Source organism: Dufourea novaeangliae, unplaced genomic scaffold (genome assembly GCF_001272555.1).
Source record: "Dufourea novaeangliae isolate 0120121106 unplaced genomic scaffold, ASM127255v1 scaffold187, whole genome shotgun sequence".
NCBI classification, from domain to species: Eukaryota; Metazoa; Arthropoda; class Insecta; order Hymenoptera; family Halictidae; genus Dufourea; species Dufourea novaeangliae.
In genome coordinates, this window is record NW_015374075.1 from 1,655,300 (window position 1) to 1,683,044 (window position 27,745).

Consider the following 27,745-nt stretch of genomic DNA (forward strand, 5'->3'; position numbering starts at 1 on the left):
CCCAGTCGGGGCCGTTCTCGCAAAGGAGACCAGGAAGCAAAGAGCGCGCCTTCGAACCGAGACGTCGTTTATTCAAATGGTCCCGTAATCGAAGTGTCGCGACGCAGAGTCACAGCGGAATTCCAGACGAAACACGCCAAGGTAACGAAACAAAAAAAAAAAAAAAAAAAAAAAAAAAAAAAAAAAGGAACAGAAAAAACAAGGAACGAAAAACGTACCACCTACCGATCTCTCTCTAGATACTGTTAATCGGGCCCCCCCCCCCCGAGATACTGTTAAGCAAACTGGGTGGGAGGATGGAATATCAATATGATTCGTTCGTTTCCATGGATCGAGGCAACGAGGAACTAAGAAGAAGGTGTACACCAGCCGGTCGACGACCTCGAAGAGTCGTTCAACCCGCGACGATCGACCCATAATCGTCCTTGAAACGCGGTATTTCATGAACGAGGATAGGGTCAAAGATTGGTATGCCATCGATCGTTGCCGTGAAAAATAAGCACGTATAGAGAATTCTGTCCAGGACAGGTAGACTTCAATCAACGGGAGTGTGTGGTTCGATTGGAGATCACCTCGAGGAACGGTGTACTGACAATTTGCTTAGTGTACACAATACTGTAAATGTTACTACTTTTAGGGAAAGTAAAATTAGACATTATTGATGGTACACAAAGCTAACAAAACCGACATATCTGTGGCATCTGTCTCTTTTCCACCGAGCCCCTCAATTCCAGGGCCGAAAAGATGATTGACACCACAGAAGCGCGCCTTCTTGCTAGACTTCTACGTGCGAAGACAGCTGATCGTTTTGGAGTCTATTTCGAGACGGAACAACATTCTGCAGAAGCTCTTAAGCGGCGAACAGGCGGGATATTCGCTGGTATATATATCGGTGCTCGTAAATTCGCGAGGGACGGTTAATACGCCTCTTAAGCGGAAACGGAAGAGGCCGCGAGGATCCATTTGGCGCGGTTTAAGGACGATACTCCTGAAGGATTCAACGACTGAACTTGGACAGATCTTTATTCGTTCTTTAGATTCTGTGGTGGCACGAATTAGTGTTGCCGGGTTGGCCGTTTTCTCCCCAGATTTAGGGGATTTTTCTATCAACAGGGGGAAATCTAGAGGCAGAAATTTTTTGAGGGGGAATTCAGGGGATTTCATTTTATAGAAAAGTCGAAATCAACTTTTCTTATGTTCGAAAAAGTTGCCTATTTTAGAAAAGAATGCAACATGTTCAGTGCCCATCTGTTGGAAAACTAAAAAACTACGACTGAATTTTCACTGATTTGGTAGTACCATTTTCGTTTGTCACGGTGTTCTTCTTTCCGTGGAACGAATGGGACGTTTAGAAAGTCTACCGAAAATACGAAAACCAAGTAACGTATATTGGCAGTTATTGTAGAAGAGGTAAATGTGTTTTTACAATTATTCCAGAAGACTACATTTTTATATAGTGCCACATAGTGCATATTATATACATTATAAAAATGAAAATATTCAAGTAAAAATGGTTCGGGGGATTTTTTACAAAACTGTCAAATTGTGCTGGATATTTATATTTGTTTAGGGGGATAATTTTTCCATGTCTGGCAACACTGGCACGAATAGTAATAATTTATTCGTGACAATTATAATGTATCTGAACATCTACCTTCGATGGAAACATTCTTTACAGGCTCTACTTTTTCTTAAGATGTTTCTAGACCCATCGAAGCAACCCTGAAGTTCTCCAAGATCTTCAGCAAGCTGAGGTTCGCGGACCAGAGGTGGTTCCAAGGAAAAGGTACGAGTGGAGGGTTCATCGTCTTCGGCGTTTCCGTGTTGAAGAAAACACAGAGCGTAGCGACGAACGAAGGAAGGAAGGGAGAAGACGAAGGCCCGGTCGACGCCCTCCAGGAGTCGTTCAACCCGGTGTGCCGGGCGGTCGTCGACGATCGGCCTTGAATCACCCGTGCCCGTTTACGGGAGCGGCGTGCGCGCACGGGTTCAAGCACCAGACCAAGTCGAGGCTTCCGGTAGGAATCTCTGGACACGGTGTTCGAGCACAGGTCCACCACCGAGGTAAACGATCTCGTGCTCCTGGACGTGAATCTCTGTTTGAAAGGTCTCTGCTTTGAAACACCTTCGACAGGTTCTTCGTGAACCCCCTAAGTTAGGTCTGCACAGATCTACACTTATGCTCTATTTTTCAATGTACAGTAAATCCTCGATGAGTGCTCGAAGGCTCCTCGACACTGACAAGGAAAGGTTCCCAGATGTAACGTTGACTTTTTAACGAGGTTCAGGACTGTGATAGATTTTGGAATTCTGAAGCCAATGATGAGGCTATTAGTTTATGATATATTTAATGTTCAGTGCCGAGGAGTCTTCGAACACCAAGCATTCAATCATGAAATTCGACGCACACGAATTCGGACGATTAAAACAATTGCGTATTATTTGCGACTGAAGATAAGCAGGGCTTTACTGTTTATCAGGAGCACTCATAAAGGTTCAAATAGTACATACAGGTACAAAGCTACATCCAAATAAAAAGTGTATTTTCCGGACATACGTCGTATATATTTCTTAGAGTCTTCCTGGCAGAGGAGCCCCTGCTTTCTATCAGAGTCTGGTTTTTACGAAGCTTCGAGTTGCTCGTCCCATGAACGTGTATGCGTCGGTGAGAGGATGAACACGTGCCTCGAGATAACGACGTGGAAATGAAAGGCAACGAGTGATAATGGCCTTTAGCGGGATCGTGTGGAGCGGGCCAGGTGACGATACCGATAGCGATCGAAGCCAGAGTAAGGGGGGCAGACTGCCTTTGTGTCGGGACAGTTGAGGATTACTTCGTAGGGGCGTATATTTGATGAATTCTGGACTACTAAGTGGCCAGAGATATTTGATACCTCTGGTGAGTCTTTGTGGAACTCTTTAGGAAGATATCTGATGGATTCAGGTCTACCCAAACACACAAGATACTCTAATTTTGTACCCTAAAAAGTTTGGAGCACCCTTCAACCTTTACAGAGTATTTACGATTTTTTACAAAATCAGTGGAGCATTCGAACAGAAATCTGGGGCTCCAAATGACAGTGTTGCGCCTACTAAGATTTCTCTTAGACGACTCAGTGGAAAAAGGACAAATGTCTATGTCGGTTTTTCGCTTTTTGTACCATCATAAGGTTCTAACCTTATTTCTCCTAAAAGTAATTGCGTAACTTTGTAGTATAGTGGTATGTGCCACTCTTCCATTCCCTCACAGAGATGGGCAAATGCATTATCTAGAATAATCGAAATAAAAAGTTTCGAATAACGAATAAAAGATGAAAAAAATGTATCGTCATTTTTACTTGATTGAACGTGGTAATTCTAATTTTTATCATAAAATAATGTTCCTTCTTAAATGAGTGGACACTTTGCAAACAATTATTTAATCTCATGAACTGTTTAAAAGTCAGGATGACGATCTTAGATACTGCTGGTTCTCACTATGTATTATTCGAATAAAATTGTGCCCATCTCTGGCCCCTCAATTATTAAAAATTCCTGATCTACATATTGGGTCACTGTAAGTCCCTCGGATGGGCCCTGAAAATTTCAAATTCGTACCCAGCCTAAAGTCCATATGTCTCGGACGATTTTACAAGGGAGGAAAATGGTAACTGCCGCGAACAAGATTCGAAAGGCGCGCACAGCATCTCGGTCGCTTTCTACGCTTTTATCGGACTCGATCGATCGATCGATCGGGGGAAGGAGGGCTTGTTGCCCGCGAGTTACGACAGATTCAGCGGCGATGGTGCGCACGATTGCTGCACCACCGGGCGCTGACGCGGCGAAATCGGCGTGCATTACGAAAGTTAACTGGAGCACGAATCGACTTTCGATTCGGTGGTAAGAGAGGCCCCCCCATGCGCTCGAGCTCGTTGGCTCGGGCACCTCGTTCCCTGGAAACCGAGAGTACTCTCTTCTAGAGACTGGGATTTCGCTTGATTCTTGAATCCAACTAATAGCAATCTTTCCAGGGAATCGACCAACTCCTGGGAAGCTTCCGTCTTACCGTGAATGAGGTCGAAGTTCCGAAAATTCATTGAAGACACGTATTCAGTGTAATGTCTGTCTAATCTTCGAAGGATCCGATAGGGAATTCGGGAATACTCTTCTGGTGTGGGAACTACACTTCGTGGCATAATTGTAAACCCTAAAACTTTCAATTCTTACGTATTATGGTTAAGATAATAACGAACCAGGTATGCTATGACCGGAATCCTGATGAGAAATAATGTTTCTCCAGAAGAGGATGGATTATATACCCTAGAAAAAGTTTTTCATTTTTACTTTAACCAGATTACAAAAGGAGTGAAAATATTAAAGTGGATTTATTGTTACCTAAAGAATCTCTGGCTGAATCTATCCAAGTGTTCGATGGTTTTCACGAGTTCAGACGTATTGGGATTCGTCGTAGTTTGGAACGATGTCAATGGAAGGTTGATAGAAGGAGGCTGATGGTTGTGGAGGTCGCGAATTTTTGTACCCGTGAAGCCCACCGAACGTTTCCACGGCCAAGTCGCGAGGATCCGCGAGGGGAACGCGGGAGGAACGAGATATCTAGTTGCAGGTCGTTCACATCGCGAGGGGACGAGCAGTAAAAATAGAACGAGAGCGCCAGGAGCGCGTGCTCTCACGCGCCACGGACGCGGATGATATCGACGAAGACGAAGATGAAGACGGGAATCATCGGCCAGAGGGGAGGGAAGGTTCGCGATACGTTTTGCGGCCCTTCGAGAACGTTTCCTCTTTGTGCAACACACTCGATTTAGAACCAGATTCTTCGCCCCGAGTCAGCGAAACACGATGTGTCTGCTATAATTAATTCGACTGCGATGTCTTGACTCTAAATACTGGACTGTCTTCGCTATAAATCACTCGAAACATAAAGTACACAACTGTCTAATCGACTAAGTAATCAACAATCTAATGTTAATCCTCGGAATTCTGTGTTATGGATTCCGTTAATTACGTATTTGTTAATTTCAGGTCAGTGAAGCCAACAGATGAACAGTGTCCGTTACGTACCTGCGTGTAACACCAATTCTCGGCCACAGGGGTGTTCACTTCCGGTGGTGGAGGGCTTGGTACACGGCTTACTGCCATACTACTGCTGCTGTGCAAGTTCGAGCTGACCCGCGACGTTTGAGGCGCACAGTCGCTCACCGCAAGTCTGTAACAGAGAAACAACATAGAACAAATTAGGATGATATGAACTAACTCCTTCTATTTTATTCATAATTGGACAGGCACAATATCAAAATATGATTTGTAGTTCAGTCGTCATGTTCACTACCAAATCATCCAAACCTAGAGTCAGACAACGAAGATCGAATCGAGGGTGTTCCATCTAGCCAATTTAGCCAGAAAACACACCTAGTACCCTAATTACACTCGCAATAATTTAGAACACCCTTCAGCATTTACAAAGTACTCAGGATATGATTGAAATCCTGTTGAAAGTGTTTGAAGGCTCCTCGATATTAAATATTTCCCAATCTAACGGCTGATGAAAGGTGAATCAAAAGTGTTCCAATCCAGCCGATCTCACAAAAAAAAACTCCTCTGATTTCCATAAGGGAAGGTCACCCATGGTTGATCGACTAACGCATACACACATGTGAACAAGAGTTGTGCCGCTTCAAGGGGGACTACTCGCTCGACGCTAGGAAAAGGGCGGGCTAGAATAGACAGAGAGGAAGATGGAAGAGGAGGTGGCCCCTGTGGGAGGAGGACGAAGGAAAAGAAGCATGAAAGAAAAGAAGGGTATGCAGGGCACGCGATGGTGCTCACGTGTGCCAAGTACGGAACTACTCGAGCATCATCGACTCGAGTACATTAGCCCCCGCAGGTTCATCGGACCTGGCCCGTTCAGGAGAGTACAGAGAGGGGATCGTCTTGTCCTAATCTTTTAACCCTTATCACCTGGCCAATCGATACGCTAACGCGATAAAGGCAACGGATTGGCCGGGTTAATCCTTCGGTTCTCCAACGAACCATCGATGCCAGACATTCTGGCCTCATCCCTCACAAGAACTGGACCATTTTGATATATTATTCAGGACAATGATTATGCATTGCATACAATGAGTGCACACAGTCTTATTACCCAGATAACACCGTACATCCTAAGGACGTCCGTTTCATGTCCAGTTTATATCCGAATGTCCTACGTCCATTTTGGACATCCTTAGGACGTTCATAAGACTTAAATTTTGGATGGTTTCGTTTAGTATTTTTGCCAATGTCATTCCGTACAAGGTAATGGAACCTCATGAATGTACAAAACGTCCGGAACATACGTTCATCGGACGTAGATAGGACGTTTTTGTGCTATTTCGGTATTAGACTTTTTAGCTTGGAAAATATAATAAAGCAAATGTTTCAGTAAAGTTTAACACATTCGCTACCACCATATGGTTTCGAGGACGTTCGTGACAGATCATTCTGTAAGTTTCCATCGGTCTCTTCAGTGGAATATTCTCACTTTCTTGAGTAGATATTGGAAATACATTAAATAAAGATGATGAATGACATAAAATATAGGATAATATTGCAAAACACATTAGGCTTTTGTCAAATGAAATATTCCGAGATTAAAATTGGATCGTTATACATATGTGACATTTAGTAGGAAACGTGATAATGCTATCTATGTTTTATTATTAAGGTAGCAAAGCCTTTTAGGACAAAAATCAAAATTCTACTTAGTTTTAATTTTTGCGTTATTAGTGTCTGTAATTGTAAATTTGTATAAACTTCCACAGTCTAGTTATTACCGTGTTTTCATTAATATTCGAACGTCAACCTGGTTTCTTCATTTTAACGAAACACTGCATAGACAGTGAGTATATGTTGGTGGAGTTACATGATAGGTGAAGGTGGAACAATTTACACGTGAAATTTTGATGAGAAACGTCCCCTTACGACTATTAGCGTCTGTTACTAGTTACAAGTAGTTATCATCTATTCGTCATCGATCCTACAATTCTCCGTCATATCAATTCGATTTTCTTTCAACCCCTCAGTGGCAGCAAGGCCCCTCCCCTCAAACCGTCGAGCGGTTCTTCAGGCGAGAGGAACGAACTCAAAGGCAGCCCTTTTTTTCGTGAAGGGTGCTGTACACACGTGCCGTTGGTAATTGTTGGTCTTATTAACCCTCTCGGGTTTGAGTCACTTTGAAGTGACTAAAGAGTTACACGGTGCAGTAGTTAGTATCAAAAAAGAAATTCGAGTGTCTGGTGATCGAGGAGGAATTGTAATTGGAGGTTGTGTTCCAGACTTCAGTGACTTTCGCACAATTGAATGAAGGATTTCATTCGAGGTTTTTACTTCGAAACTTTGGCCACTCCTTACACTTTTCGGATCAGTACCTACTATTCCTTTTACCTTTGACATGAAGGAATAATATTTCACTGTGTATTCTACACCACCTGTAGATGTGCACTAACTTCAACAAAATTAACCCCTTAATTTCTCACTGGCAACTAGGCACTTTTCCCTTTGATCTGTGTAACAATGGTTGGCAAAAAATTTTCTTTGTATATAAACTGTTCGATCACTATAGTCTTGTAACTAACATACAGGACGATTAAAAAAAAAGTCCTGATAAATATAGGTCGATCAATAAATATTTTCAAAGTTGTAAAAAATTGTTTGCTTCGGTTAAAGCGAGTGACATTGAAGAAAATTGTGAAAATCCTTCAGTAACCAGGAAAAGAAGAAACGATAAGGTAATCCATTGTTTCCAACTTCGAAAATAATAATTCTTCCACCTATGTTTATCAGGACTGTTTTTCATTATTTGATAAGCATTATCTATTCTATAATTTATGTACACATTTTTTTTTTAAATCACCGTGTATACACAGTCACCGATTCATTTGTATTTCACGATCATCGAGAGACAACGTATTCAACGTATGTATAACCGGCAATAAATACGCGCCTGTGAGAATGCTCGTGACACCGGATAGGTTAATATCAGTGTTTATCCCCTACCAAAGGACTACACTTCCGCTTACGGATGCCAGTCGCGTCACATCAAGAAGACATATGGAGGTATGGAGGTGAACTACATACGGTTAAATTGCGGTTCACGTATCAAACGAAGGAAAAGGGAGGGGGAGAGGCGAAGGAAAATATATTTCGTCCGCGTGCACGGTCAACCGCGATATTTGAAAATAGGACTGATAAAGCGTGTGTCTCGCCATATATTCGTTTCCGACTGATACGGTTCCCCTATGTCACCGTACGAACTTCCGTTGCTCGAAATGTCAATTTTACGAATGAAACAATCACTCAAAGAGAAAGGTACATATACTGGAGAAACAAGTACAATTCTTACTTGTCGAATGGCTGTTCTGAATAAATTGATCGACTGTACAGACTACGCCATTAATTCGATTTTACCGGTGCACGTGTGTCTTGTTTCCGGCTTCGATCCCTGGATAAGACGATTTTTCCAAAAGGATAAATCGAATCCCCCCCCTCTACCCCTTCGGTTAAGCGATAGAGAAACTCATTTCTTCCCCTTTCACTTTCCAACGCGCTCCACGACTAATAGATAAGAGAAATCACGCGATTACATTGCTTTTACCTGAACGAAGCCGGTAAAAAGGAAGAAAAACACTTTTATCGACCCAAGTGAAAGACGATCTCGGAAGGCACTGCTGTTCTCTAAGTGATAAATAGACTGCGGATTTTTGTACAAATATCATTCTTCTGTGTCGAAGGTCCTATTAGGTTCCACATGAAAATGAAAACCATACTAGAATTTATTGGACTTTTAACTTTCTTACAATTTCACAAAAAGGTACAGTGTGTTGCAGATACATATTGTTCCTATTAATGTAAATTCATTCATGCTCCGAATAATATTAGTGGGTCTAGTGACTTCAGAATTACATCACAAAAAAAACTATGGGACATATGAACATTGTTTTTAAACAGAATATGATCTAAACAGTCTACAGAGTTGAAATGTGTAATCGAATATTATTTTACACTCTTAAAAGAAACTTCAGGTCACAAAGAGTTAAAACAAGAACAATTGAATGAACATACTCTAAAGGTGAGAGTACACCTAGCTGCCTATCTTAGGGTATCGTGTAAAAGCACTCGTCTCGATCGTAGACTTCCTTTCGCAAGAAGATCCCACCTTCGAAGAGAATTCTTCGAGCAGAATATCAAAGGAAATGAAGTCTCGCCCACCTGCATTCTACGGTCTATTGGAGGATCCTAAAAGGGCAGGATAGATGCGCTTTCTCCTAAACGTCTTCGGTGGACCACCCAGAAAATTGCACGATAATTCCTCCCCCCACTCCAGTCTGTCTGTGATACATCCATTAAATGTCTTCTTCGTCAACATATTAACGGGTGCCTTTTACGCAAGCTCCCCACCATACTGTACCATCGACGAAAGAGCCTGCTGACTTTCACTTCCACGTTACTCCCACGTTGCCATCGCGCTAGATATACTACACACGCTTGGCTCGAGGAAGAGAGCCGCTATATGCAGAAGAGGAACGACATATACTGTGTGTAGGGGAGAGTTGCCTATTTTGGACCATTTTTTTTATTTTTCTCCCTTACGCGCGCATAGAACATCGCAGGATGCAAAGAGAAACGGAAAAAAGACAAGCATTATACGTAGATTGTATGGTGTATTGGTCGTTTTGAAAAAATGTGTGATAAGAATAATATCTTCAAAAACTAAACTAATGACTTCGGTCCGTTCCAGGCAACTGGTTTCGTAATTTGGACCACCGGTTTCCTACATTGGACCGCATCAAAAACCAATAAAATTAAATCTACAATTTTAAAAGAACTGTTCAGGACATTGAAAAAAGTAGAAACAGTAAGAAAAAAAGTACGTTTTCTTAGTCGGTTTCACATTTTCCATATTTTCGTGTTGTCGCCATTTTGAATCTGAATGAAAAGAAAAATTTAACAGAAAAAAACCTTTTCAGTATACTTTGAATTATTCTTGAACTATTTTTATATAGGATATAGATTATACCCTAGTATACACCAGTCAAATTTAGGCAACTCGCGATGGTCCAATATTAGGCAACTTGTAGGTTGCACCAGAGAAAATATATTTTCATTGTTATATTTAAACGAAAATCGGAAAGTATGAATATGAAATTGTAGCTAAGACAGTACACTTTATACTAGTATTATTTAAAATTATGGTACTTACAAGATGTAAAATGAAATTCACTTGAAATAGGACGAAAAATAATGATCACGCACCACGTATTTCTATATCTCGACGACGTGAAACGACAAACAAATTAATTACCTGTTTCACTGTTCTTGCACATTTTATTTCCGCTCATTAAATCAATATACGCAACGGAAAATCTGTAAATATATTTCTTTATAGAGAAACACAAATGATCGAATCTAGGAGCCGGTCCAATATAGGCAACTCTCTCCTATGTGTGTCTCGACGGCGACATTTCGCCCAGGGAGAAAGATAAACGGTTGTGTGTTCTCTATCGTGATTCCGCGGTGGGTTCGTAGTCGAGGTGAACGTAAACGCGAGCATGGTTTTGTGGGAAACGAGAGACCCCGTGGGTATATGATATATATCGAGGGAATGGTAATACACCAGCCGCTCGATAGTAATTAGCCTCACGATGGTCGGTTCCAGGTGAGAGGGTATAATGGAGAAATTTTCCGATTACGATTTCCCATTCAGAAACAGGGAATATGATTCTTGACGTATGGCCGAGTTGTTACAGAAATGGCAAGAATCGGTGAAATAGAAATTATTGCTTTGGCAGCTGTGGGCGTGGATAATTCGTGTTCTTTATTGGTGGACTTCTTATGAGAGTATGACAAAAATCGTTCGAGCAAGTAGTGTGTGTAACTGGTGAGATTATTTTGATATTGGAGCATATCTACTTCGATCCTTTTGTTAGAAATATACTATTGAGACATATAGAGGTAGTAGTATATGTATTATGTTTATTTAGAAGCAGGATGATCAATTCATCTCATATTAGGGACAAAATATCAATTAGGAATTAATCGATAGAATTTTCTAAATGAACGATCGAATGTTTATTTAGAAAGTAATTGGAGGATCAACTTGTTATGATTTTGTAAAGAGATTGGCTCAACGGTCATATTAGGGTCGAAGGATTAAATATTCGAAATTAATTGATAAATTTTTGTATAATACTGATCAAATATGTCCACTTTATTTCGATTAAAAAGAAAAGGGAACACTGGTACAGGAAAGATTCAAACTTCTTCGTAGCTGAATACGTTGGGAGTATTCGTTTCCCAGAACACGGTATATTCGCTTTAATTGCGTTGTTTCGGCTCGGTATAGGCGGTTTTCACCTAACTTCCTCGTTTTCACCGGCGAGCTCACCGGAGAGCTCTGTTCCACTTTCCCCTGGCCTCTCCGGCCTGGCCCACGCCTCCCGTTTCAACGGATTCGAAACCCAGATCGGGCCGATTGACAAAATCATCGCTGGTTACTGAGGTTAAACGTTTGCCGCTGACTGGCCCCGTTTAAAGCCGCCACCTTTCGAGCCCCAGTTACCGTAGAAAACGCAACGAGTGCAAAAAGTATCTGCACACACGTTCACACAGTGTCCTCGAAAAAATTTCACTGAACCGTATATGTAGTATCTTGCACACACGAGTATAAACGACGAGTTAACTGATTTTCTCTGATTAATAGGCTGATATCTGTTACCTCTACGATAAGTGTTACCTCTCTATAACTGCTCAGGATGTGATGACAGAGCGATAGAGGAGCAGTGATTTCAAAATGGGACTGTAATGAGTAAATTGCGGATTTTATGCATTTGTAGCCTAGAGTGCAAAAGCGCAAAACTTTCATCGGATGCAACGAGTTCTCCATTTTATTCTGAACCCAATAAGATACTTAAGAAAAGAAAGAAATTCCTATATTTACTTTTAAAATGTTACTTTTAAATGTCTACTTTGAAAATCCACAGTTTAGTAATGAGTAGACTGCAGATTTTATGCATTTATGGCCCATAGGGCTCTGTGAAATGCAATAAAAGACAAAACGTTCATCGGATCCAATAATTTTTCTATTTTAATTTGAACTTGATAAGATACTGAAGGGGAAAAATAAATTTCTACGTTTGCTCTTCACTTTATAAATTACATTAGAATATGTCATTTTGCATAAAAATCCACAGTTTAGTAGTGAGCAATGGATTCGATATAAAATCGAACAGGTTCTCGTGAGTGACTCGATCATCCGCATCGCGTCGTCGGAAGTTCGCGGTTTTATCTCTCTTTCTCTCTCGTTCCGTGGCGCGGCAGAAACGAGGGCATATGGAAGAGATGCGAAGAAACCCGAGATCGTCGACAGAAATCGGAAACCGGACGAGGTCGCTATCGCCGGAAAAGTCGCTGAAATTCCCTGGCCGCGATATCCCAGAAGATTTAATCTGAAAACACTCGGTTGGAGTTTCTCCTCGCTGATGGTGTTTCGTTGCCGTTAAACCAGAATAAAACTCTTTCTCTGCGTTACCATTTTCCCCCCGTTTTTCCGTGCCCTTAATCGAATTGCAGCGATTTTATGCGTCGACGTCGATAATTTTTTTTTTTGTAGGGAGAACACTAACAGATGAATCTAAGGAAAATTAAATGATTCCTGCCGTTAGTATCACGAATTGTTCGTCTAGAAACGGTAAGAATCTCTCATGTGCACTAGGGAACTTCTGGTATTCACGTAACTCTTTAATGATTCACGATTCCTCCTCGTTACGAGAAATTACGCAACGCTCGGGGAATTGTAATACGGTAACCGTTAAAACTATTCCATGCACAAACTTGATAATTTGATAGGATGCATGTTTGTGTCCATCATGGTGCTCTGTTCCGTTGTGAAATAAATAGAATCTTAGATAAGGATGAAATAATTACAGGCAAAAATTTTAAATACTAACAGGCATAGATTGAGTGCTTGGACACTGAAATTTGAAGAAAATCGAAAAATGGAGTCAGTCACTTCAGCCTTGTGAAGGACTAAAAAATTCTACCGAACGACTTCAATGCTACCTAAAAAATCCAGAAAACCCTGAAAAAAATAGAGTTAGTCACTGTGGATGGCTGAAATAGTGTACTGAACAACTAAACAAATCTTGTATTAACAACCAGGACAATACTACTGTGCACAACAGAATGCAATGCCAAGGAAAATAAATCGAACAATTCCGTTATCTCCAATGCTAGACAAAAAATTGTAAAAAAAAATCCTAACAGTTCCCTGTTTTCCTAACGTCGTAACTTCCAAGCACACCTAGTGTATTACGCGCCAAATCATCATCGTAACCATCGTTAGCGAGCTCTGTACAAGCAGCTGACTCGATCTGCCAACTAAAAATGCGATTTGTCGCGGAAGGAAGCGGATATTACGCGAAAATAGGTGTTTTTCAAATGTCCTACGGAGCTTCGGATAATCCTCGAGGAAATGGTGGGGAGGGACAGACTGATTTTCGCAGCGAAGTCGACGCAGGGAGGGGACGAAGTCAAGGCTGATGCTTGGCGCAAACTGACTGTGATAAGACAAAGGCTAACTCACTCGCTTCAAGGGCGCTACGTCGACTGCTGCGGCTTGGCCGTTTCGCACGCGCCGTCGACTTGTCGCGCTCGCACGGCCAAGAGACGCACGAATCCCGAGCGAAGACGTCGAGGCACACACAAACACACACGTACCCACGACGTGCAGAAAGAGGGAGAACCAATCCGGTCCGGCCGTGAGCGACCGTTGGGTCTCTCTGGTAGGATGATTCCGATTCGATTCTTTAAAAAATCGATTTTTTGAATCGATTCTGGGCATAGAAGGTAAAGACTGTATAACAAAAACTAGCAAATTTTCTAAAATTTTGTTATAAATTTCTAAATAGTACACCATATTTATGATGAATTTTCGTTTTAGCTTCGAGATCGCTGGTGTTCATACTCAAGGCAATAGGAAACAAATACTTTATTTTTACAATCAAATGTTCCGAAAATTTTTTACTTGATTATTTAATCATACGTATATGTATAATACATACATGTCTGGCACATATAAGAGAAGATATATATATAATATACATCATGAAAAATATACCTTGAAATCAAGAACTAATCTAATATGAAATTTATTACGATTTTTCAATCGATTTTTAAAAAATCGAATCTTTTTATTAGATTTTTAAGGGAATCGATTCTCCACGATTCAATTCAGAATCGTTTTGAGAAACGATTCTTTGAAGAATATCAGACATCCCTACTCTCTGGGTCTCTTCACGCGCGGGCCTCATGTCGCACGATAAAATTCGATAAACCGACCGTACGTACCCACGATCAACGTGCCACCGCGTATGCTCTGACATTGACTTTAATGGACACACGTGGCGAAACGACGGCAACGTCCGTGGAAACACCAACCGCTCCCGTACGCGAATGATTCGTGCCGGAAATAACTGAACGGCTTATGGACGCAGCGGCAAGAATCATGCGCGCGACTCTTGTACTAGTGATGGGGCGATAGAGCATCGATACTTTTCAATTCGAACATCGATATTTAAGTGGTTTAGTACCTTACAGCCGATGTATCGACTTTGTAGGTTTTCCGACAAATATATTGAGCCGATATATCGGCTTTCTAGTATAATTTAAACGGATATAATGAAACTTTATTTTTCAGAAAATTAGTTTAAATAGCGGAACGTACGTTTACTGGATAGAAATAATAAGATAAAAAAAGAAACGTGAAAATATCTGCGTTTTTAGGAACAATATATTAATTTTAATAGACACCTTAAAAATCGCATATTTTCCAAGGTATTTTCGGACGATACCTGGAAAGCTGATAAGGTACCATAAGGGTTAATCCGAAGATATATTCCAGTACTGATACCGATAATATCGATATTTTATTCCCAATATATCGTGTACATCCAGCGCAGATAATTCGTGCCGCGAGACAGTGGAGTGTATATGGAGTCGGAGGCAAGAATCAATGGCAATACTGGGGTACCAGGAATAACGTAGATTGATTACAGGTGGGGGCTATCTTGGGTAACGTACTTCGGTATGCGTTGCAGTTCGAACGTTCAATGTTCAACGAAAATGGAGCAATGCTTGCATCACCAAACTGAAATTTGTTTACGGTAATTATTGTTCCGAGCGAAATTACATACGAGGTGAAATATTGTGGTATGTGTGCAAAATGTTTTTCAGGCCGACCCTGATCGATCTCTTTTTCTATATTCTTTCTCGAATCAAGGGGAGGGGTATATGCGATCGTTTTCTCTCGCGTATAAAAGAATATAATCGCGTGGATTAACGCGCAACGAGTGCCGTGTCCCTGCCATTAAAATCCGAGAATTACAAATGGTAATCGAATAAGAGTGGAAGGCTACGTAATTGCGGTTGAATACGCGGACGGGTGGCTTGAAAATACCACGTGGCTTGCACACCCAGCGTCAGTTGTGTGTGTGTCCCCAGTGGTAATTTACGTTTCTTCATCGATCATTAGTCGTCGTTATCCAAGACAGCGTACGTGTGGGCCTCCGGTTACTGTGGTGTCTCGTGTATAAAAAAAAGAAGTAACAATTATCTCGATATTACCCGCTTTAATTCCACTTAGCCGTGTACAGAATGTAAAAAACCGAGTGCGTTCAAGCTTTTCGAAGTCGAAAACAAACGAACGCGAATAAATTCGATGGTACACGCCCCCCACAGTGGTCCAGAATGAAAATTTAGCAGTTCACGTAAGCAATCAAACATTTCGATATCCATACGTTCTACTCAAACAAAACTCTGTAAATGAACAAAATTTTTAACTGTGAACAGAGCATCTGTCCGTTATTTTGTAAGCTGAAACACGAACGTTTCGGCGGATTATTCCTTTTTCGGAACCACTGTGTGCATCTTATGTTACTTATTATACGATTTACATCAGCGATCCATAGGGTTTGTTCCAGCTAGAGAACGTGAGAGGACTGAAGAAAATCCAAAAGACGAAAAAAGGGGGTGGGGCCCAGTAAAAAGCGATCGTTGGATTCCGTAGATGGCGTGGAAAAGCGAGGTGACTCTCGGTGGCTAATAAGACGGCCGTAAGGGCCCAACTGGAGGGAATGGACCTCGCAAATTGGCCATGAGGCCCAAGGTCGTCCGGTATATCCCACGTAGCGGGGCCAGTGGCCCCTGTTGGAAACAAGTCGGGAGTCCAGGGAGCTCTTCCCTGCCCTTGGCAGGATAGTACGCCGCCGTAGCGGCCCCGGAGAAAAGAAGAGGGCCCCGGAGAGCCCTATGGGCCCTCGAAGGACGAGCTCGCGAGTCCTGGGTCGAGAGAGGCCCCATCCTCTCTCCGCCAGGTAGAGAAGGAAACCCTGCGCACTCCCTCCCAGCTGCTTGTGCCTTTCGAGAAATGCCTTCGGCACTTCAAGCACAACCGGCCAGCGTGGAGCGACAAAGAAACTTCCGTGGAACGTGTTGTTGTGTTTGACCCCCCTTCCCCCGTCGTCTTAGAAACACGCTTTTATTGCGCTAGGCCCCCTTTATTTTCTGGAGTTTCCTCGTGAGAATATCTCGACTATCTTCTATTTGGATAGAAGAAGTCTCTTCTGGCTTGATGTTTCGAGGAGGGGACACGCGATACCGGTTTTTCTCGGCCGTTTAATGGGAACGGGACGAATGCAGAATCGACGACGGTTTTCCTTGCGGTTCGCTAGAGTCATTAACAGTCGGTGTCGTGAAATTACGGTTCACCGGCTTGTGATGTTAATCGATCATGGAAAAAAGAAACTGAATTTTGATTGAGATCATTCATTTTCGACGGCGACTTTCCAGTGAATAGGGGGATGAATCACCTGGCAATAATTATCAATTCGCAACGGAGTGAATTGTGTATGAAATATTTAAACGCCACTTAATTATTGTAATTCCACGAACTACCGAGATAGATCTGTCGAAACGGAGACACAACTAAAGTGTCGATCGATTGTTCCCTGGTTTCGGTCGGTCAATCGGAAGCCAAGGAGAAAGGTGGGAGGCGTTTAAGGGCTAAAGTACCTAAGTCGAGGCGAGGCTCCACGGGCCCTCTCACCTCCCGTAAAGTTTCTCTCTTGTTCTCCAATTAACCCGAATTGCACTTCGGCCTGTGAGCCGGACAAAAGCTCCTTCTCTCTCCCAGTGGTTCTCCGCCGTTTTACGCAGCTGTCGTCGAGTGATATCGGAGCGCAGAGCCACGGCTAATTGCGCTATTAACTCGGTGAATTAATTCCGCCCGTCGAGTCGGCTCTCTCCTTCGTGCGTTATTCGATTAACGAACTGTCGTATCGATCGAGACTCACACACGGAATCACACGTGTCCTCCGCCGTGGAGTGACGAAAAATCATCGAAGAAACCGACGATCGTTATCGAAATGACAAGCTAAACATAGTTATTAACGATCGTGTCGCTGGATGACTGTTACAGTTTACCGTCCAATGGTACCGTCTTTGTGAAAAGTCTATATCTGGACCTCAGGGTCAGAATGTATGAAGTCCACTTTCCTTAAAAAAATGACATTTTCCATGTTTATCGTATCAAATTTTTCATTCTTTCCGATAAGAAAAATTATTACGTTCTTTAGTTTTTAATATATTCGAATAAAAATGATATTGAGTTCATATCTTGTTCTACAGATATTTTAATAGTATCGACACATTATTATAATTTCACAGAACTCTATATAGCCAGCCTAATTGTTTTTTATTATATTCTTACCGAACGGCTCAAAAATTGCAAGATTTCTTTGCACCTTTCATTTCTTCTATAAAGACTCAACACACTCTGGGATCCAGATATACCATATTTCTTGTTATTCGAGCAACATTTCGCAGAAGGTCTGCCCACAATCAGGGTTCTCTGGCAAGATTCTGGGAAACGTCAGCCCGTTTTCGGGCGTCCGTGAAGAGAGCTTTTGCATTCCAGTCGAAGCCTGGGCCAACCGTGGGGGAGGGAAGAAGGGACGAAGTAGGAGAGGGCGAAAAACCGTGGGGACGAGTCGTACGGCCCTGTACCCTTGAAGCCGAAGGTTGCCGCTAGCGAGGGACAACCTTCCTTCCTTCCTTCCGTCGCCCTCCCCCTCTGCGCCCCTCGACGTGTCCGCCTTTGTGCTCGGCTTTATTTCATCGCGCACCGGACATCGATTGGCCTCGACTCCTCGTCGTTGCGATATAATAATAGCTCTGAAACCACACGATTTCCCGAATCACGGAGAGGAAAATGCCTGAGAAGCACTGGTCTCGATATTCCCCACTGCTCAATCGAGACAGTTCCTCAACGAACCGTTGCCCCTAGTAAAAAAGAAATTGGAATTGACGTATTACGATCGAACACGCAAATCTTTGGAAATGGACGAAAACTTTTCTCGAGTCGTGTCGGTTCGGTTAATGCATAGGTTCTGTCCATGCGCTACCGCCCACCAGTGGGCGCTGAGGAGATCTGAGGGGGCGTTCTAGTTATTTTTTCTTTAACACTAGAACTACCGACGATAAACGCATATTTGCTTCGATCGCTGGATAAACGTGGAAAACTTTTGAAAATTTAGAAATTGACTACTTTACTTCACTCTCATATCGTAATAAAAGTTGCAAAAGATCTGAGGAAATGTATCGTCATAACATTTTAATCGTCGTTGTAAGAGTGTATTGATCAGTCATTTTGACTGGTTTCGTAGTTCTAGTGTTAAATTTAACTTTTTAAAATTCAAAGATTACACGCACAATTACACTTTGAAATTTTTATAATAGAGGCAGTTTACCCGAAGGGCTGAAGAAACAAAATTTTGAAAATGGGCGGTGAACCAAATAAGGTACAGAAACTATTGGTAGTGGATACACCTATCCAGCACGAGTCCACGCGCGCCACGGTCGTTCTAATTGATTCCGAACGAGGACGTGTGTGGTTGGTGCGTTTGGTTCGGATTCTAGAGGCTCTCTCTCTCTCTCTCTCTGTTGGTGGGCCAGCAGCACGGGGGGAACGGAAGCGAGACACGTACAACGAGTTACATAAACGAGCAAACACGCAAATAGGTAAAGGTTAATTCGCGAAGACGGTGAATACGTACCGAAGCTGAGAGAGTATATATCGTACGGTGTGATAATTGTTCGGTGGAGGGTCTGAATGGGACTATAGCCGGTTCTCGTCAACCCTGTGACGCTCCGAAACGTCTCATTGTTTTCTTTGACTACATTTCAATGCATCGATTAAATGATACACAATTGAGGAGCTCAGTGGAAGACACGTGCCACAATATTATAAGTTCATAAGACTACTTTTACGAAAAATAATCAGGAAATTCGATATTAATTCGTAGTTACTTTAGTTGGTAATTCAAGTAGAGAGTAAATGACAATTATTATCAAATTTTGACTCGGAAAATTCATATTATGTAACACGTTTTCTAGCAAATAATACTGTGACATGTTCCTGTTTTATTATTTTCTTTGAATTGAGGAACAAATGAGAAAAAGATATTATATTGTTATGCTGGTGGTTAGTTTCCTTTCTGTTTTCATATATACTTTTCGTACATCGTAATTTCTTTAAATACCCCATTCGTTGACGGACGTTTCAAGGAAAACAACGCAGATACGTTTTATCAACGACGTTTAATATGTTTTACACGGTCAGACCTCTGATTACCGGTTAACCGGTTCCGTGGTAGCAATTTCGCGAGAAGTCGATTTGAATGATTGCAATAAACTGTTAACACCGCGAGGAACACCTCCATTATCGATATTGTCAGCTTGAATATTCAACAATGTTCGAGGAAAAAATGCGCACACCTGTGGTCGCGATAGAACGATGAGGCGCAAAAGGGGATAAATTTGCACACGCAGGTGACAGACTTTGTATAGAAATACGAGAGCGAAAAGAGGCAAGACGGGGGCGAAGAAAGTCTTCAAAAGGCTTCTATAACGAGGTACTAGATCTTCGTCGACAATTACAGGACAAAGTGGGGCGTAACATTGTAATAAAATTAATAATAGAGATGATAACGAGGGAAAAATCAATGAAGAATCCTCAGTGCAAGGAACTGTCGATAGTCCTATTGTATAAATTCTTCTCTACTGAATATCAATTTCGACATTAGTTCTGGGAGACTGATAATATTGCTATCTAATTACCACTCAAATCCTTATCCTTGTCTTATCTAATCACACTGAAACCTGCGTAGAATCCTAGGTCAGAGGAAGGACCGTAAAACTCTAGAATAAAAAAAGAGTACTTCGCTATTTTTAATTGTTTCAACGCAAAAATTCTAATTTTTAAAATGAAACAATACTCCTTGAACGAGTCGACAACTGCAAAACGATTACTTCATTTAATTAATTGTTCAAAAGTAATTATGACGTTTTTAAATGATTGCTTTTCACTATGTAGTATTCTAATAAAATTGTGCCAAACTCTGATTCACCCTGTTTAATGTCCTTTCCTTTCTAATATCCCGTGAAACGCCTGCGCAAATTGCTACTGGAAAAGGACGAACGGACACTCGAGCAGAATAACTGTACACGTTGCAATGATCGATCGAAGGCTCTCTCTGGCATTGTTTCCACATGCTTAAGGGGAAAGGAAAATGATTCTGTCGCCAAGGACGGGAGATGCTTCGCTTCTGAAATCGGAGTCCGTAATTTCGTATGAATTTCAGCGGACGGAAAAGAAAGAATACACACGAGTTCCAAGTGGAACTCCGCCCCCGTTTGAAACAGCGAAAGAACTGCGTGGGAGGGCAGAAATGTACGTCGTATCGAATGTTTATGCAAAAATAAACGTTCGATGGTTCGATCAGGGTTCCAGTTAAAATGAAAACCACGTGAAACTGTTTATCATACACAATTTTAGACGATCATACGTACATAGAGTCCGCTGGCCAGAGACAACGTTTGACTGTCGGAGTGGAAAGAACAATACGTCTAATTTCGTTTCGTGCAAAACATATCGCAAAACGAACAAAACATCTAAAACGCTTTTAAAATAATTTTTAACTATGTTTAAATTACAGAGTACAGCCTCTAATTGCTAATCGTCGAGCATTAGTCGAACATTACATTAGCTAAATTTGCTTGCTATTGTTAAGCGTTTCGATTGCGTTTGCCTATCGGTATCCTTCCGTTTGCGTATCGCGATCGATACGGGAAACAATTAACTCTCTCCCATCGGCGTGCACATTTTCGTGGACGTTCACGGTCGGAATTTCGTTGGGGAAAAAAAACCGTCGATACTAAAAGAGTCGCTGGTAATTAGATTTGTAAACGACGCGGGTAAAAATATTTTCTGCGGCGCGATTACGTGTATCGGAGAGGCCCCGTTGCTCTCGGATGAAAAATATTTACGATGACGGGCGCACACGACGTCTTGCGTAATCCTTGTTTCCACGTAATTTCAGACGTGATATCAATGTCCAGGTTCCGATTACTATTTCTGGATGGGACAATCGTTAATCTTTTAACCAGGGATACGAGTTAACTGGCCATTCGAAAGTGTTCATTTGCACGAGGCTAAAGTGCTGTTTGTGATCCCAGACAACTAGGAAGTGCTTGTGTCGGGTTAACAGATTACATAATATTGCATTTCGCAATTCCCCTCCCTCGTTTGACAAGTGTACCCCACTACGACTGATATACTAACACTAAAACTATCAGATATCAGATTTCTTGACTCACAATCACTGAAATTATAAAGGTACTTCAATCAGAATCTATGTTCACCTTTAATGTATTAGTTATATCATACCAAGGTATACTAAACTGTATTACACATAATATTACATAGTTAACACATTCAACACTGGTATAGTTCTAGTGCTAAACAATGGTGGCTGACCCTAGTTTGAACCACGTTTTCGAAAGTTTCACTTACGGATCGCTCTACTGCACTAGGTTCGATATGAAGACAGATTAGTTTCGAAGTAGAGCTACAATTACCAAAATGAGTTTAGGGACTCAAATGGGCCCTATCGCCGCCATGTCCACGAGTCCATTTTCCGAGGATGAAACTCCCCACGTAATATTCTTTAAACGGCGTACAAGAGATAACGCTTTCAATTGGTCCGTACAAAGAAGTACCTGGAAATGTTATCATCTGACGACAGCGATAAGTAGCGAAGAATGTTGCTTGATGAGGCGTCAATTAGTGCGGTCAATTTTCCCAGAATTTTCGACGGAACAGGCGAGAGCGTAGACTGGTGGGAAACGATCGATATCGTTCGGAAGAAACAGGTGTTTTATGTCGAGATAGCGTTCTACCTGGTCGATTGATATGCGACCAGAGAGAGAAAGAGAGTATATACGCGTACGGAACAATGATAGTCGATCAGCTGTGCCCCGACGGAGGGGGACAAAGGACACCGACACTCAAAGCGATTTCTGGCTTTGTGTGCTCCCTCTCTCTCGGTTCGTTGCGAGGAAATATTGTGACGCAAACACGATAACGGGCTCAGGCAAGGTCGGAAAGCTTTTCCGATTCATCTAACTCACGACAATCGGCACGTTACGCTGAAACTTTTATGCCAGCGAACATTTAACGTGCACCCCCACTGCTCCCCCTCCTTTACTGCTCACCCGTCCGAGTATATACGTGTTCATAATTGCGCTGATGGTTTTTTAACACCGGGACGAAAAAAGAACCGTGACGCGTTGGATATCCGGCTTTATGTGTCCTCTGTACATGCTATAATTCAACGATTTAATACGGTAATTGGAATATTCAGCTCGAAATTATCGAGATATTTATATTGGGGATAGTTTCCTTCGGAATTTTGGGTGGTTGTGTTTTTGGAGCAGTAATCGATGGAATATAGGAGTATGTACTTAGAACCTGAGATCAATTAGAGCTTAAAAGAACGAAAAAAAAATACGTCGTAATTTTAAACGTGGATATTTCAATTTTTAGAATAAAATGCTACTTCTTCCGAATAATCCTGAACAATTTATTTAATCCCGTTTTATAGCTCAGGACGACGCCTTTAGATACTGCTGCATGTCGCCGTGTTTTATTCGAATAAAATTCTACCCAACTCTGTTCCGAACCCACGTTTAAAACGTGGATAAGATAGCAGAGGTTTCGAGAGCAAGAGACACTTGACACGCAAAACTGTGAGACCTACATTTCGGTAATCAGGATTACGAGAGCGAAAATTTCAGCCCAAGTAATGTTGTAAGTTAAAGAAATATGGGATTATATTGATTATTGAAATATCGTTACATGATTCTCGGCGAAACGCAGCGTTGGAAGCCATTTCAAATAATTAACATAACTCAATGCGAATCATCCGACGTTGCTCTATCGATCAGTGTCGGGGGAAATTGCATTAAACGTTTCGCGACGCGAATTGATTGACTCTCCCGGGGTTCGCTTGTTCCCCGCGTAGGACAGATGTCGGTCGAAGCAATTTTCCTTCTGATACAAACGGCGCATTAAACGCCAGTTAATCGGAGGAACTCTAAAAGAAACATTATCGACTATGTAAACATCACATCGATGGAGGGTGAGAGAGAGAGGAATCACAATGACGAAAAATCACGTGTGGGTAAGTTGAGTCATGTAATTAAAACTCGTTCTCGTTTCGAATGAGAACGGAACAAAGTCGGTCGCGTCGTTCCGGAGCACTCTAGTTTCCTCCTAAAATTATTTAACGTATCCATAGAAATCTAATTTCATCAAATTATTTCCTTTCGCAGACATATCGCCCGAGTTCCAACTGTTCTAACTCCATTTTCTCAAAAAAGTTTAATCAACCTATACTGTATTTACCATAATATAAAGAAATTTCAGGTTAGGAAATACAACAAATATTCTTTTAAGTTCTAACTCCTATCTCTAAATATTAACAACAGATATATTAATAGCAGAAAGATGTAAGTGATCGAAAATCACTGAAGTCGTGTCCCCTAATTTTCCAAAGGAAATTTCGGTATCTGGAAAATGGTAGCGTTGCGGATTCACCGAGCTTGGATGTAAAAGTTGTTACTTTCGCAATGCCAAGGTTATCAGCAGGTGAGGTCCCACACGAGCGTCGCGGCCGCATTCATTAAATTACAATTATAAAGTCGAAGATCTGTTTATAGCCCCGTGATTCATCACTTTGCCCCGATAGCGTCCTCGCAGCAGGAAGTAATGACTAATAGTCCCCATCGAGAAGAGGTCTGTGAGGCTGGTATACGCCCATTCGCTGGTCGAGCCGAACACACGATTGTCTAATTCTCAGCGTACAATTACCCGACTGCTTCGTACGCCCGTAGCGTTCCATTTTAACCCCTCCCCGCCACAACACCCCTCTCCGAATAGTATTTTGCGCCCCGCCATTGCAGCCGACCGAACGAAATATCACAATAGAGGCGTTCAGGGCGAACCCCCGAGATAAACGCGCCCAAACTACAAAGGAAGCAGGCTTTCGTCGACAGTTGGGAAGACACACAGAAGTGGCCGAAAGGGGGGATGAGAAAAAACGATAGCTGAAACTATTACAACTTGACAAAGAGTAATAGAGTAATGTTTTAGTTGTACAAGGTGTATCGCAACATGTGTCAAATAAAAGATCATATTAACAAGTGAATTTAAGGAAGGACACTTACGTGGATTTAACCTTGCTGTAGCCATTTTGTATTCCTGTAATTCTTGATAAAGCCTTATTCGTCGAAAAAAAATTTCCGATTTTTCTTTTTTCTTTTACGAATAAACATCCTCAGTTTGTCCTCTGTATATGAATTTTAATCCTCCTTTCAACTATTACTCTGTACAAGGCGAGGCTGTTCCGAGGGAACACGAGGTTGGGTGGAAAGCCTCATTGCCAGGTCTGTCACGATTCGATCGCACATGAACATAAATATATGAGCACCGAAGGCTGTTTACTGCCGCGTCGTATCGTACTGATAAAAACCACCGACAGAGAAAGTCATACAAAACGGTACATAACCGTGAGCGGATAATAACATTTATATACATCGAGCATATGTGTGTGTGTGTACCTTAGAGGACAGTAACGATACCTACGGTCAGCTGAGAATCCCGATTTTATCAACGATCGACGAAAGCCGATGAACGTTTAATATTATACAAACTAAAAATTCTAGACACTTGTTGAATGACAGGAAAAGGGCCAGTCAAACGTGTTAACGGAATTCAAATGTGTCCGCTACCGTAAACTAACCTATACTCGAAGTCTACTTTCGGAGTACCGTTTTATTCGGTTTGGCGCCATCTATTAAAAACGTGCGTCATAACTAGATTTCTCTTGAACGACGCTGGTCATTTAAGTATTAAATTCAAATAATATAATCCGCTGTGTTTTAAACAATCGACGCGATACCGGCTTTTGTTTCCTGGACAATGAATGTCAAAAGAGTCGAGAAACTCGTTTCCTATTCATTATCCGAGATCTTTTATTCCTGTCTGTACACAGGCGCGAGGTTAGAGGAATTTTTCAGGTGGCCCGGGTCCGGAAAGACACAAAGCTCGATGTGTTTTCTACGCTCGAATTCCATTGGCTCATATTCACGGTCAAATCGTTTCAGTATAAAAGGCAGATTGTCGAACCGTGACTGAGCCCGCATCGGACTCGGAAGGTCGGCACAACGCAAAAAGGTGTATTAACCTTGACGTCTTACCTTCGCCACGCAAGCGACTTGACCAAGAAATTTCAAACTAATAACGAGCCACGGTGGCTCGTATCGCGACAAAAGGAACGACGAACGGCTCACGACAGCTATGCAAATACCAGAGGAGGAGGAAGAGACCGCGTATAAATCTGTTAAATCAGTGTCTATAGTTATGGCCAGGGATGGGTCGTTGACCAGTGCGCACTCTATGGTAGATACCGGCATCTGCGGCAGAATACTTCAAAACAAAGAGCTCACCGGTATCTCCGCGTAGAAAATCGTACAGTTTTCGATGTCCACAATTAAACACTGTTATTATCTAGACTTTCAGGAGCAAACTGTATATTCTTTTGAAAAGTTAACCTAACCTTTTGTCAGTATTGTAGTCAACATCACTAGAGGTCGAATGACACTGCTGAAGCTGTACTGCTGGCAAAACACACTGATGTATACACAATTCTCCACAGATTATATCCGAAAGCCTCGACAGGAACAAGTGTCCGACGTATGGCATTGAAAGCCACACGAATCTCTAATTATACATGAATACAAATGTCACGATTACAAAGTAGATTAAGGGATACCCGGGACAATGGTCCGCGTATCGGGTCGATAAGACCGTTTAAATTAAACAGCGGAGAACCGAGAAGAAAAACAAATGCCGTTCGATCAAAGACCCACCCTGGCAACGTAGCGATGTCAAGGCTCGAGGTGGTCGCGAGCGGAAAGGTACGTACCGCGCCAGCGCCATCCTGACATGAGATAATCCAGGTCCCGTAGGTGTCGAGAGCAAGGTATCCAGATCTGGAAAGAATGCTTTGTCGCCGGCACTAAATCCCACTGGACACATGCGCGTAAATTCCTGGTCCTCGAACACACGATCTCGTCATAACTACCGACCTGGCTACGACGAGCCTCTCCCAAAATATATTTCTTTCCCCCGTGTCACTATAATTTTCTCCTCCGTCGCGACGTGAACTCGTGGCGTCCTCGCGCCTACAAACGTAAACCAACCAAGGGACAGTACCCTTGTTCCCCCCAGTCTATCTCGGAAGGTAACCACACTGTTGTCACTACCGCATTTTCACTGTCGTGTCGTGTCTGTGGGCGACCTCGCGAAACCGAACAGACCTTCGCCCGACAGTCAATTACACGTACGACGGGGGAACGATTCAAATGGAATAACCGAAAATTCAACGGACAACGGTGTGCTCTCTCGACGGAAGGGTCGGAGAGAGATAGAACGAGAGATAGACGACAGCGATGGAGAGAGATAGGACGAGAGAGGCGTGTAACGGCGCGCTCGCGATAACGGCCGGGGAAGAACGGACGGCTCACGATACGGAATATGTTGCTCTCGAAAACGCTTCTTGTTCAGCCAGCCGACCAAAGTGTGATTCCGTGTCCGCGCGTGATTAAGGAACGACTAGAACCGAAGAAGCTGTTACGCCTGGCCCTGGCTCGAGACACAGATCGCCAGTCACTATTCCAACTCCGATCACGGCGCTGGCTCGACTGAGCCGAGCAACTGAACGTTCGCGAGTCCCCACCCCCGTGGCCGCGGGCTCGTGCGAACTCGTCGACACTCGGCCGTTTCCGTGACAAACTCGGAACGCCTCGTGCCTCGCCGCGACCTCGTGTCGTGCGCTAGAACGCGATGGTTCACCGCCGGGTACCCAAGGCTCCCTCCTCCTACAGGAAACTACTGCTCGGGAATGCACGTTTTCTGGCATGCTGCTTCGAAAATTATACAAACTATGCTTACCAGCCTCGTTTCGAACTCGAAATTAACTGGCGTATATACACAACGTAGTGCTCGGTTGTCCGAACATGTCGGAGGACTGGACGATTCGGGCGAGTGCACTAAATTCTGCCTTTGGGCAATATGACATTTACATGATGACTGTGTATCCTAACATCATTCAATTGACAAGATACTAACCATTGAAATAACATATTTTCTTTTTCATCGCGAAAGTTAATCGGTACGGCGATTCGATTGAACGCATTTGAAAGTTTCGTAAGTATATGTATAAAACCACCCTTTTGCAGCGAACGCGGTCGC

At 42.4% G+C, this 27,745-nt stretch overlaps 1 protein-coding gene across 6 annotated transcripts in view; it reads right to left on the bottom strand.

Moving 5' to 3' along the window:
- Positions 1-27,745, bottom strand: part of LOC107190607 (protein roadkill) — a 110,958-nt gene that overhangs the window by 10,878 nt on the left and 72,335 nt on the right. For 2 of the 6 annotated variants that reach the window (XM_015579437.1, XM_015579436.1), the window contains exons 1-2: positions 26,418-27,183; positions 5,062-5,206 (exon numbers count right to left, since the gene is read on the bottom strand). In XM_015579437.1, coding sequence (XP_015434923.1) covers positions 5,062-5,206; positions 26,418-26,530 — 258 coding nt within the window. In that variant the 5' untranslated portion in view covers positions 26,531-27,183. Of the gene's footprint in view, positions 1-5,061; positions 5,207-24,657; positions 24,710-25,938; positions 26,011-26,417; positions 27,184-27,745 lie in introns of those variants that run through there. The other 4 variants (XM_015579438.1, XM_015579439.1, XM_015579440.1 and 1 more) reach the window with 3 other exon arrangements.